The sequence below is a fragment of the Aulonocara sp. 'chitande type north' Nkhata Bay genome, linkage group LG18, assembly GCF_057382095.1.
Source record: "Aulonocara sp. 'chitande type north' Nkhata Bay isolate Kocher_YH1m ecotype deep benthic linkage group LG18, A_spYH_male_GT1.1, whole genome shotgun sequence".
Classification (NCBI taxonomy): domain Eukaryota; kingdom Metazoa; phylum Chordata; class Actinopteri; order Cichliformes; family Cichlidae; genus Aulonocara; species Aulonocara sp. 'chitande type north' Nkhata Bay.
The window spans coordinates 38,552,582-38,565,128 of record NC_141361.1 but is presented as its reverse complement, the minus strand read 5'-3'; the positions used below and the strand labels follow the sequence as shown (position 1 = coordinate 38,565,128).

General features: G+C 48.0%; 1 protein-coding gene across 3 annotated transcripts in view; it reads left to right on the top strand.

Annotated features, from left to right (window-relative positions):
* LOC147309149 (protein NLRC3-like) overlaps positions 1–12,547 on the top strand; it is a 43,991-nt gene that overhangs the window by 18,089 nt on the left and 13,355 nt on the right. For all 3 annotated transcript variants that reach the window (XR_015125936.1, XM_086270501.1, XM_086270502.1), the window contains one exon: positions 4,494–4,572. Coding sequence is in view for 1 of the 3 variants with exons in the window: in XM_086270501.1 (XP_086126627.1) it covers positions 4,494–4,572 (79 nt within the window). In the remaining 2 variants the exon portion in view is untranslated. Of the gene's footprint in view, positions 1–4,493; positions 4,573–12,547 lie in introns of those variants that run through there.

Here is a 12,547-nt window from a genome sequence, read left to right as displayed (position 1 = left end):
TATCTCGGTGTATAACATCATGGAGACGCTCACGGCTCTCCAGTGGGAATGGTGAGGAACCAGTGATGGACATTAGATCGACTGTAAAATTGACATGCTTCTAAATACCTTCTAAGTTTCTAAAAATAACGGAGTTTTCATTAATCCCATGCAAACGTACACCTATCTGGAATAACCCTGACATATTACAAAACAAAAATATGATTAATTTTACAGAATGGAGTTGTAAAGGAATTAAATACTTAGAACATATATTAGAAGGAACAGAATTTATTCCATTTGACAGACTAGTTATACAATATGGGATCAACAAGAAAAGATTTTTAGAATATCAACAAATTAAATCCATAGTAAAAAAGAAATTTAACCTCAGTGAAGTTGAATTACAAACACCACCAAGTGCGGTACATTTTCTTACTCTTAAATCCCCCAAATTATTATCTAAAATATACAGAACACTTTCTAAATTAGATGAATCAATATCCCTTCCTATTGCAAAGTGGGAAGCAGATTTATCAATCAGCTTAGACCAAAACTTCTGGTCTCAGATTTGCTTAAAAACCTTTAAATTGATTAGAAATCCCAGTCTGCAATTAATACAATACAAAATACTACATAGAGTGCACTATACAGGTCATCGGATGTTCCAGATGGGCTTTACATCTTCCAACAACTGCTCACACTGTCAAGGCAATACACCAGACAGTTACATCCACCCTCTTTGGTTCTGTCCACCAGTGCAGAAGTTTTGGCGCGGGATATGTGAAGACTTATCAAAGTGTCTGAAATGTAAAATTCCAACCTCCCCTTTAGTGTGCTTGTTGGGCAAATTGGATGATGTCACTACAGAAACTAATACAATCCACATGGTTTTTACTGCCCTGTGCATAGCCAAGAAAATGGTCCTCACAAACTGGAAAAATAAAAATAATCTTGATTCTAGCCAATATAGAAACCATCTAATAGATCACATTAGCCTCGATACAGCTTCTGCCACCATATTAGATCAATCCCTCTGGGCTCCTTTGATTGGCTCCATCACCTAGCGGGGGTGGGGGGTCATGGTTTGGTCCCGCCTTCGCCATTGTGGTTGATGTGATGGTTGGGACAGGCTTAGGGCATCTGGAGAATCCCTAGGGACGTTATCCCTGGAGGGCTTAACCCGGGGGTTGTGATCATAACCTGGTTAGTGGCTCTAGTTGCTCTTAAAGGGTTTTCTCATCGTGGCTGCGTGCAGCAGGACTGGGGGAGGGTCTCTGCTGGTGGACGTAGGTTACTGGCCTGGTAGCCTGGCTGCCCCTGAGTGGATCCAGGGCAGGCGTGGGGGCTTGGGGTTTGGGGGTGCTTCGCCTCCGTGCTAGGGCTCTGGCTGGGCCTTGGGGGCTTCGGTCCTCGTTGGTGTGTCGCCAAGGTTGTGGGCGGGTGGGTGCACGGGGGCTCAGCCCTGGAGCAGGGGGCCTCTGGTGCATTGGTCTAACTGGGGGGCTCTTCAACTGGCATGGAGGTTGTTCCATCCTTGCAGGAGTCCACTCTGCAGGTGGGGGAGAAACATAGGAGAGGTGGAGAATAAACTTAACCTGGGTGTCTATTGTGTTGTGTAGTCTGGGAGATGATTGAATGTTGGGGTGGGTACAGTTTCCTCTGCGGTGGGGTCGGGTGGGCTGCCCCGGTTCCTGTGGGGCTTGGCGGTGCTGCTGCCCTAGGCCCCGATCTGGATGGGCCTGGGCTCCCTTGCTTTGGTGGGTGCCGAAGGACGAGGGTGCCTACTGGGGTCAGCGGGGGAGCTGGCCCCAGTGAGGGGCATCTTGCCCCTCGTTTCTTTTCCTCCCCATCCCCGGCTGCCTCCCTGGGTGGGTGTGTTGGAGCGGGAAGCTCCAACACACCCACCCACACAAGTAGGGCCTTGGGGTGCGGGTGTGTCACCAGGGTGCAGGGGAGGCATTCCCCCCTGTCCCCTTCTGGCCACCTGTGCCTCAATTTTAGTCCACAACTTAGACAACGACATTACTCACACTCTCATAACACATACATATAGGGCCTTGAGGGTGGGCACGTTAACGGCGTCCAGAGGATGGTCTGTGTATTCAACCCCACCTCTGGAGCCGGTGCCCACCTCTCAATTTTAAATCCATGTAGACATTGAGGGTTCCCGGTAGGGGCCGTGCTAACACCTGCTAATCTCTGGCAGTAGCACCATGCCCTTCCGTGTTTTAAATGCACTTTAGAACAACACGCAGCAACACTACACATGAGCGGGAGGAGGGAGGTTTGGGGTCTTCACACACCCCTGTTCTCTGCTAGCCATCTGGACGGGGGGGGGGGCTGGGACTAGGTATTGGCCGGCCGATTGGGATCTGGGATGCGGGGGCTTCCTGCTGCTGGGGAGCCTGGGGTGGTCTGCTTGCCTCCACCCCGGGGGAAAGGGTAACATCTCCTGGGTCTAGGTGCTGTTTCCCTAGACCCAGGAGATGTACCCTCGATGGGGCGAGGGTACAGAGTATGGTATAGAGTATGTTTGGGGAGTGTGATTGTGTGTACATGTCCATTTATGTCTAACCTTACGTTGGGTGAGTGCTGAGTATTTGTATATGTGTGCATGAGGGTGGGAATGCCAGGCCCTCCAAAGTACGGAGGCCTATCTCCCCTCACCACACTCCCTGCCGGTGACTGATGCCCTCAGGGGTTGGTGCGTTGGTGGTTCTTTGTGTCCAGGGCTGGGCTCTCAGGTATCTACCAGCTCACTCCCGGTGGCTACTTGGCGGGGCCTGGCGCCTGTTGCTCGGTCAGGCCTCTTCCGAGGCGTAGGGGGCCCTCGGGCCTCCAGCCTCTGGGCCTGCGGCTCGGTTCACTCTGGCATAGCTGGCTGCCGGCAGAGCCGGTGTGCACACCAGTGCAGCCCCCTCTGGCTTCCGCTCCATGGCTAATGGGTGACCCCTCATCTGGGGTTCTCCTCAGCTCTTCCCAGGACGGTGGCACTCACACTCTGGGGCCTCTGGATGTCTGGAGCCTGGATCTCCTCCATGCCAGCTTCATGCCCTGGGGGACGGGGCTATGGCTCTCTACACCCTCTAGCAGACCGTTACATGGGGAGACCTTTTGAATACAAGCGCGCTGATCCACACAGGTGTTCACTGTTCATAGACATAAACTACACCTTTCTTAGCTGCTACTTCAAAGCATATTGTGCGCTGTTGGTCCTGCGTGTTACACAACAACATTCAATGTTTAGTATTTACTGCTGTTTACACTTAGCTAGATTAATGCGATGGTGTTGTGTTTAGTATGTTTTTTGCTTGTTTTCTCTTCTTTTTCTCTCAACAGGTGATCCAGGAGATTTTTTTTTTCTTCTTTCTCTTTTTGTGCCCTTTCTCACTGTCCCTCTTCCCTTCTGTTTTTCTTTTCCTTCATCTTTCTTTCTCCCTTTCCTATCCCCCAGTCATGTCTGTCCCGTCTGTAACAACTGAAAATAAAATAAAATAAAATGAAATAAATAATAACAACAAAGGTCAATCAAATGGACCAATACGGCAAGGCCGTGATGATCCATTTGGCAAAGTAAATCCATTGGGCATCCTTGTTGGTCTTCAGACAACAATTCGGACGGCTAAAGAACCAAATGGGACAGGCAAAAAAAAAAAAAATGACATGCAGTGGTTCACACTAAAGCAAGAACACCACCATTATTTCATGTGGCTACCATATCGGCATCAGCTGCGGTCTCAAGGCTGGAGCTGAACATAACAAACAATTTCTCCCCTGATGACAAACTGTGTTTAGACTCTTTGTTCCAAACGCCCTCGTATGCTGTGGCTGTGTCTGCATCGGCTTACTTCTCCCCCCTTACCCACCCCTGTTGCTTGTCTCGTGCGTCATGATGTTGTGATGTGGACATTTATGTGCTCTCTGTGCAGAGGTTTTTTTTTGTTTTGTTTTCTGTTCTCATGCTGTCCTCCCATAGGAGCCCAGCATGAGTAGAGGTCTTTTTTTTCCCCCCTCCTCAACTTGCCCATTGTATTGTACATTTCAGTGTTTTTCCATAATACTTCCGGTCTCCGACCTGTCTCCCCATGTGATGTCTGTGTTGTGTATGTAAGATCGAGAGGGGGGTCCCGTTTCGCTGCAGGGCAACTTGCATGTGACAAATAAAAGCTTTCTTGACTTGACTTGACTTAAATAATTGTCAGGAGTTAATTTACATTGTCGTCTGATGCAACTTTGCAATCACAAGTAGCTTTCAGAAGGCTCACAATAGATGATTTCACTGTCAAACCAGATCATGCATACATGACCCCCCCCCCCCCCCCCCCCCCCTTGTGTAATCTAGCCTTTGAAGCAAATTAGTTCAGACTTCCACCCAGTCTGCATTTGTACTATGTAACTGTAACTATAACTGTTTTTTGTTATAATCCTTTTTAAATGTGCTATATAATGTCAATCAACATTGATTTTCCCTTAAGTTGACCAGCACCATTGACTGCATGATTCCTCCACAGAGTGGACCAGGAGAGCTCAGAGGTTCCCAGTGGTCAGCCTGCCAAGCAGAATCAAACACACCTGGACCCTATATTTATGGTCTGTATATGTATAACAGCTACTTTTACATCTATTCTTCATTATTTCCATGCTGGGTGCCTGGGTTTTGGCATAGAAGGTATAGTGAAGTGTTCTTCACTGTCTGAGCACTCAAAGCGCTTTACACAAATTGTGCATTCACCCATTTACACAAGCACTTGCATCCAATGAATGCATCGGAGAGCAACATGTGGTTAGTATCTTGCCCAAGGGAACTGGAGCAGACTGGGATCGAACCACCAACCCTATGGTAAGTAGGTGACCTGGTCTACCATCTGAGCTACAACCACCCACAAGGGATGGACACTGGGGGATCTGGCGATGGCCTTCAGGGCTAGCAGAGGGCAACCAGTGGGCAGTGTTAATAATAATAATGTATACTTTATTGATCCCGTGGGGAAATTACAGGCACACCAGGGAGCAGTGTGTGGGGACAGTACCAGTGTAGACCTGTCTGTGTGTCCTGAAGTCCAGGGGGCTACAGGGGGGACCTGAAGGTGATTCAGTTTGGTGTTAAGAATGTTTGGGATTATGGTGCTGAATGTTGAGCAGTACTCTACGAAGAGTATCCTCACATAACTCTCCCTGTTCTCTAGCCTGCTCAGCAATCGGGGTGATGGTGATGTCATCCTCGGTGGACCAATTTGCTCTGCAATCTGTTTAAAACACTTCATAACTATGGATCTATGGGTCTATAGTCATTTAGGGTTTTTTTTTTTTTTGGGTGAAAAGGATGGTGGACTCCTTCAGACAGGTGGGAACGATAGCATCAGGGTGAGGGGGAGGGGTGGCCTCAAACCAAATAAAGGTGTTGAGCTCCTCTGTGAATTTGAGGCAGCTGTTAGGGGTTTGGAAGGTTTGGGCCTTTGTAGTTGGTGAGGGCTTGGATGCCTCTGCACACCTAGTGGGGGTTGTTATCAGTGAGGAAGCCCTATATCCTCCTTGACCTGCTTGAAGCCCCTTCTCAGATTGGTTCTAGCAGTGCTGTACAGGAAACTGTCCCTCAGCCTGAAGGCTGAGTTACTATTTTTGATCAGAGCCTGTATTTACCTAATCACCAAAGGTTTTTGTGTTAGGAACAACCCTGATGGTTTTGGTTACCATCACATTCTCTACAGAGCACTTAATGTAGAAAAAGACAGACTGAGTGAAGATCTCTAGGTCCTGCTCTTCAAAGATGGAGCAGTCTGTCATATCAAAACAGTTCTGTAGTTGGAGGAGAGCATCAGCTATCCATGTTTTAAGTATATGGGAGCTTGTAGGGTGCTGAAGGCAGGGATGAAGAGCACTGAGGAGCAGAGAGAGGTAGTCAGATTGTCCCATGTGGGGCGGGGGGTGGGGGGTCGCTCTGCAGGGATGCTTGATGTTACTGTACACATGGTCCAGTGTCCTGTCACTCTGATAGGACAGTTAACATATTGATGGAATTTGGCTTATTAAACATGCCTCATTAAAGTCCTCAACAACAATATGGATAACCCCACATGGTCTCTCTGCTGGTGGTGGTCAGAGGGCCCGGTGGCGCCAGTGTCTGGCAGCCTCGCCTCTGTCAGTGCTCCCCAGGGCAGCTGTGGCTACAATGTTGCTTGCCATCACCAGTGTGTGAATGAAAAGGACAAAATTATTGACCGCCTTACATATCACTGCCTTTATCCAGGGGATGCCAAGTGTTTTACACTTATGACTGCGTAGCAACATCAGACACAACGTCCATTGTCAAATTTTCTGACGACACCGTTGTGGTGGGCCTAAATTCTGACAGTATCGAGAAGGCCCACCTGGAGGAGATTAGGGACCTGGAAAACTGGTACCAGGAGAACAACCTCCTCCTAAACGTCACCAAGACAAAGAAGCTGATTGTGGACTTCAGTACAAAGCAGGCGAGGAATTAAGAGCCCCTGATCATCAGTTGCACACCAGAGGAGAGAGTGGACAGCTTACGGTACCTGGGTGTCCACATCACTCATGACCTGTCATGGTCATGTCACATCATCACCCTGGTCAAGAAAGCCTGTCAACCTCTCTTCTTCCTCAAAAGACTTAGAGACTTCCATCAGCCGCCGAGGTTGCTTAAGAACTTTTAGTCCTGCACCATCGAGAGCATCCTAACGGGAAACATCTGTACCTTGTATGGGAACAAGACCAAGCAGAATGGACGAGCTCTCCATGTCTCCTCTTCGGGCTGTGCCCGGCCGGGCCCCATGGATTAAGGCCCGGCCACCAGATGCTCGCCCTCGGGCACCCTCCCCGGGCCTGGCTCTAGGGCGGAGCCCCGGTAACCGTATCCCGGGCAGGGTAAACTGTTCCCTCGATATTCTTTTCATGAGGGTCTTCTGAATCGCTCTTTGTCTGGTCCCTCACCCAAGACCAATTTGCCATGGGAGACCCTACCAGGGGGCAAAAGACCCCAGACAACATAGCCCCTGGGATCCCTGGGACACACAAACCCCTCCACCATGATAAGGTAGCGATTCAAGGAGGAGCCTGGTGGGGAAGGAGCCTGAGGTTGAGAGGTACCGGCTAGATATAGTCGGGCTCACCTCTACGCATGGCTTGGGCTCTGGAACCAGTCTCCTGGAGAGGGGCTGGACTCTGTCTCAGTCTGGAGTTGCCCCTGGTGAGAGGCGGCGGGCTGGGGTGGGTATTCTAATATCCCCTCGGCTTGCTGCCGGTACGTTGGGGTTTTTCCCGGTGGACGAGAGGGTTTGTTCCCTGCGCCTTAGGGTCGGGGAACGGGTCCTGACTGTCATCTGCGCTTATGCGCCGAGTGGCAGTTCAGAGTACCCAGCCTTCTTAGAGTCCCTGGGGGGGGGGGGGGGGGGGTGCTGGAAGGTGCTCCACCTGGAGACTCTGTTGTCCTGCTGGGAGACTTCAATGCTCACGTGGGTAACAACAGCAAGACCTGGAGGGGCATGATTGGGAGGAACGGCCTCCCTGATCTGAACCCGAGCGGTGCTTTGTTATTGGACTTCTGTGCTAATCACATTTTGGCCATAACGAACACCCTGTTCGAACATAAGAGTGTCCATAAGTGCACGTGGCACCAGGACGCTCTAGGTCGCAGGTCGATGATCGATTTTGTAATCGTATCACCAGACCTGCGACCATATGTTCTGGACACTCGGGTAAAGAGATCTTCAACGCACACCTCCGGCAGAGCTTCAACAGCATTCCGAGGGAGACTGGGGACATTGAGTCCGAATGGACCATGTTCAGCGTCTCCATTGCTGAAGCTGCTGCATTGAACTGCGACCGCAAGGTGGTTGGTGCCTGCCGTGGTGGTAATTCCCGAACCAAATGGTGGACACCAGAGGTGAAGGGAGCCACCAGGCTGAAGAAGGAGTCCTATCGGGCTTGGTTAGCCTGTGGGACTCTGGAGGCAGCCGACAGGTATCGACAGGCCAAGCGGAATGCGGCTCGGGCAGTGGCTGAAGCAAAAACTCGGGTGTGGGAGGAGTTCGGAGAGGCCATGGAAAAAGACTTTCGGACTGCCTCGAAGAGATTCTGGCAAACCATCAGGCGTCTCAGGAGGGGAAAGCGGTGCTCTACCTGCACTGTGCTGGCGGAGCGCTGCTGACGTCGCCTGAGAAAATTGTCAGGCGGTGGAAGGAATACTTCGAGGACCTCCTTAATCCCACTGACACGTCTTCCGAGGAGGAAGCAGAGTCTGGGGATGAGGGGAATGACCCGCCAATTTCCCTGGTGTTGATGAGGTCCGCCCTGAGTTCCTGAAGGCTCTGGACGTTGTAGGGCTGTCCTGGTTGACACGCCTCTGCAATGTTGCGTGGAGATCAGGGGCAGTACCTGTGGACTGGCAGACCGGGGTGGTGGTCCCCATCTTTAAGAAGGGGGACCGGAGGGTCTGCTCCAACTACAGGGGGATCGCACTCCTCAGCCTCCCTGGGAAAGTCTATGCCAGGGTGCTGGAAAGGAGAGGTGGTCCGCTAGTCGAACCTCGGATACAGGAGGAACAATGCGGTTTTCGTCCTGGTCGCGGAACACTGGACCAGCTCTTTATCCTCTCCAGGATACTTGAGGGTGTATGGGAGTTTGCCCAACCAGTCTACATGTGTTTTGTGGACTTGGAGAAGGCATTCGACCGTGTCCCTCGGGGTGTCCTTTGGGAGGTGTTGTGGGAGTATGGGGTGTCTGGCCCATTGCTACGGGCCATTCGATTCCTATACAACCGTTGTAAGAGCTTGGTTCGCATTGCCAGCAATAAGTCGGACCCGTTCCCGGTGGGTGATGGGCTCCGCCAGGGCTGCCCTTTGTCTCCGGTTCTGTTCATAATTTTTATGGACAGGATTTCTAGGTGCAGCCAAGTGGCGGAGGGCTTTCGCTTTGGTGGCCTCAGAATCTCATCTCTGATTTTTGCGGATGATGTGGTTCTGTTGGCTTCATCGGGTGAGGGCCTCCAGCTTGCACTGGAACAGTTCGCAGCCGAGTGTGAAGCAGCGGGAATGAGGATCAGCACCTCCAAATCTGAGGCCATGGTTCTCAGCCGGAAAAGGGTGGAGTGCCCACTCCGGGTCGGGGATGAGTTCCTGCCCCAAGTGAAGGAGTTCAAGTATCTCGGGGTGTTGTTCGCGAGTGATGGGAGAAGGGAGCCGGAGATCGATAGACGGATTGGGGCTGCAGCTGCAGTAATGCAGACACTGCACCGGTCCGTCGTGGTGAAGAGGGAGCTGAGTGTAAAAGCGAAGCTCTCAATTTACCGGTCGATCTACGTCCCTACCCTCACCTATGGCCACGAGCTGTGGGTAGTGACCGAAAGAACGAGATCGCGGATACAAGCGGCAGAAATGAGCTTCCTCCGAAGGGTGGCTGGCCTCTCCCTTAGAGATAGGGTGAGAAGTTCGGCCATCCGGGAGGGGCTCAGAGTAGAGCAGCTGCTGCTCCACATCAAAAGGAGCCAGCTGAGGTGGTTCGGGCATCTGATAAGGATGCCCCCTGGGCGCCTCCTGGGTGAGGTGTTCCAGGCATGTCCCACCGGGAGGAGGCCCCGGGGCAGACCCAGGACACGCTGGAGAGATTATATCTCTCGGCTGGCCTGGGAACGCCTTGGTGTTCCCCCGGATAAGCTGGAGGAGGTGGCTGGGGAGAGGGAGGTCTGGGCCTCTTTGCTTAGGCTGCTGCCCCTGCGACCCGGCCTCGGATAAAGCGGATGAAGATGGATGGATGGATGCTTTGGTTTGATTTTGTATTTTGTATTGTCTTCTGATTCTTGTGCCTTGTTGATTATCATTAGAATTCTATGTTTCAGTTTACTCTGGTTAAGGGTTTAGTTCTTAGGTTTAGTTCTGGTGCCCTCGTGTTTCCTGTAGGTTTAGTTCAGTGTCCAGCAGTGTTGGGCAAGTTACTTTGAAAAAGTAATTAGTTACAGTTGCTAGGTACTTCTTCAAAAAAGTAACTGAGTCAGTAACTGAGTTACAATATTATAAAATTAATTAATTACTAGGAAAAGTAACTATTGCGTTACTTTAAAAAAATGTTTAAATATGTAAAACAACTTGGATCCAGTTGTAGGAGAGTTTAAACTCCCTTAAACTTCCTGTTAAAAGGGAGTTTTTCCTTCCCACTGTTGCCAAAGTGCTTTCTCATAGGGGGTCATATGATTGTTGGGTTTTTCTCTGTATCTATGAAGCGCCTTGAGGCGACTTTCCTTGTGATTTGGCACTATATAAATATAATTGAATTGAATTGAATTAATCAAAGTTACTAAAATAATAAAAAATAAATTACTAAGCATACTTGAACATACTAAAACATATATGCAACTCTCTGTTATAAAACTCAATATATTTCTATTTCTATTTCTATTCTCCGTATGTCCTGTACATGTGGCAGAATTGACAAATAAAGTTGACTTTGACTTTGATATAATTGAAGTAAATAGGCACCTTACAGAAGGAACTAACAGTAAACATTAATATATATGTATACAAACTATTCAAATGTTATTGTGATAATACGACAAAACACCAATCAGATAATATTTTATAATTGTAGAGAGAAGTATTTTTTAAATTTGTCATAAATAATACAATAAAACACAACAGATGTGTCGGAACCTTTGATATTTATTGCACATAAACAGGTTGCAACTGGCTATCAAATAAGTATTAAATTAAATGGTGCTTTTTAAGCAATGTAGTGCAAATTAAATGAGCCAAACTGTAACATCGTTTGAGAACTCTGGCTAAACAAGTATTTTCTCCATGCAAAAGTAAATAGTTGAGGTGATTTCAATTTAACACTGAAAAAATACACTGTATAATAAAACTAAAACATTTTTATAGGTATAAAAAGGTATAAAAAGGTATAAAATGTAAACAGGTAATACAAAGTGTCAACTACATGGCCATTTACAATCTATTTGAAGTCAAACGTGCTGTTCTTGCAGTAGAGGTATATTAGAGAGTCCTGTTTTAATGTCCTCTGCTTTTTTAAAACATGAAGATTTCTTTTTTGCCACATCCACAAACCCCTTACATCCATTCATCCTAGCCATTAAACCAGTGGTTGTATCTCAAAACGAGGAGCTTCTCAAATTTCTCATCAGAAAGTCTGTTCCTCTTTGGAGAGAAGACGAGCTTTCCCAGGCTAAACAGTCTTTCTACTGGGGCACTGGATGGCGTGGCTGCATTGTATCTGAGTGATATGTTCTTTATCAGTGCATATCTATTCAGAGAGTCCATTCCATGTGATCCTGATTTGAAAAAAATCTATGACTTGACTTTCTGCAGTAGCAGAGGTGTCGTCCTCATCTTCAAAGGAAAAAAAGTCATCCTCTGTGGCTGAGTCTGTGCTAAGTTGGCATGTTGGTGTGCTGGTACCTGCTCACTGCAGCAGACTTGCCTTGGCCTTGTCCTTCCTTTCCCTTGTCCGCAGCCAACGTAGTTTGAACTTGGGCAGAGTCAAAGCAGCCAAGAGAGCATCTTCACTTTCCAACACCTCTGAAAATCTTGTTTTGATTGCCTGAAAGTAAAGAATGTAAAGAATATATTATACAACCTATCTATATACATAGAAACACACACCACATTATATATCATGTGCATCTTTAAAAATATATCGCATAAAGCGATTGCGTCGCTACATCTCCATCGCTCGCTGAGCTCATGTTAGCCTCACCTGGGTTTGAGCTGCGCTTGCTAGCATCAACACCGTCGTTCTTGGCGACCAGTTTTGTTGAAGCATGTGACGTTGAGAGGTGCTTCGTAAGATTCGAATTGCTTGTAACTGATGTTGAAAAGCACTTTGTTCCAGGGCATAGGTTACATTTCACATACAGATTCTTGCCTTTTATCTCTTTGAGTGAAAAATAATGTCTGTTCCTCTACTTAAAAAATGCTACCTTCAAATTATCCGGGCTCTCCATGACTTTTGTTACTGTGCTATCTGTTTGTATGTGAACATCTGCCCAAGTCTATCTCTGACTGGTTTACTACCTTACTTTTACTCAGCCAATCAGAAACACTTGTGCAATTGTTTTGCCCTCCTACCTCACAGTAAGCTGAAGACAGCTTCAACCGTGTGTGTGTGTTGAAAAATAGTAACGAACCGCAGTTTCTTGTTAGTAACTGTAATGGCGTTGTAATGATAGGAATGGTAATTAGCTAGATTACTCGTTACTGAAAAAAGTAACGCCGTTAGTAATGCCGTTACTTGTAAAGCCGTTACTTGTAAAGCTGTTATTCCCATCACTGGTGTTCAGTCTGTGTTTTGGTGTAGTTGTTTCTTGTTTCCTGTTTTATTGTGAAGGTCTGTGTCTTATGTGAGTGTATGTGAGTGTACATAATATATGTGTATTATGTAATGTGACATAATTAGTGTCGCATAATATCCAGATTTCAGAGCAGATAGAACATCTTTATACTTGTGCATGTGTATGTCATACATATTGTGAACAGCAGAATCAGTCTTTGTGCAGAGGCGTTTGAAGTGATAACTCTTAGCTTTAAGACAGAGAGCT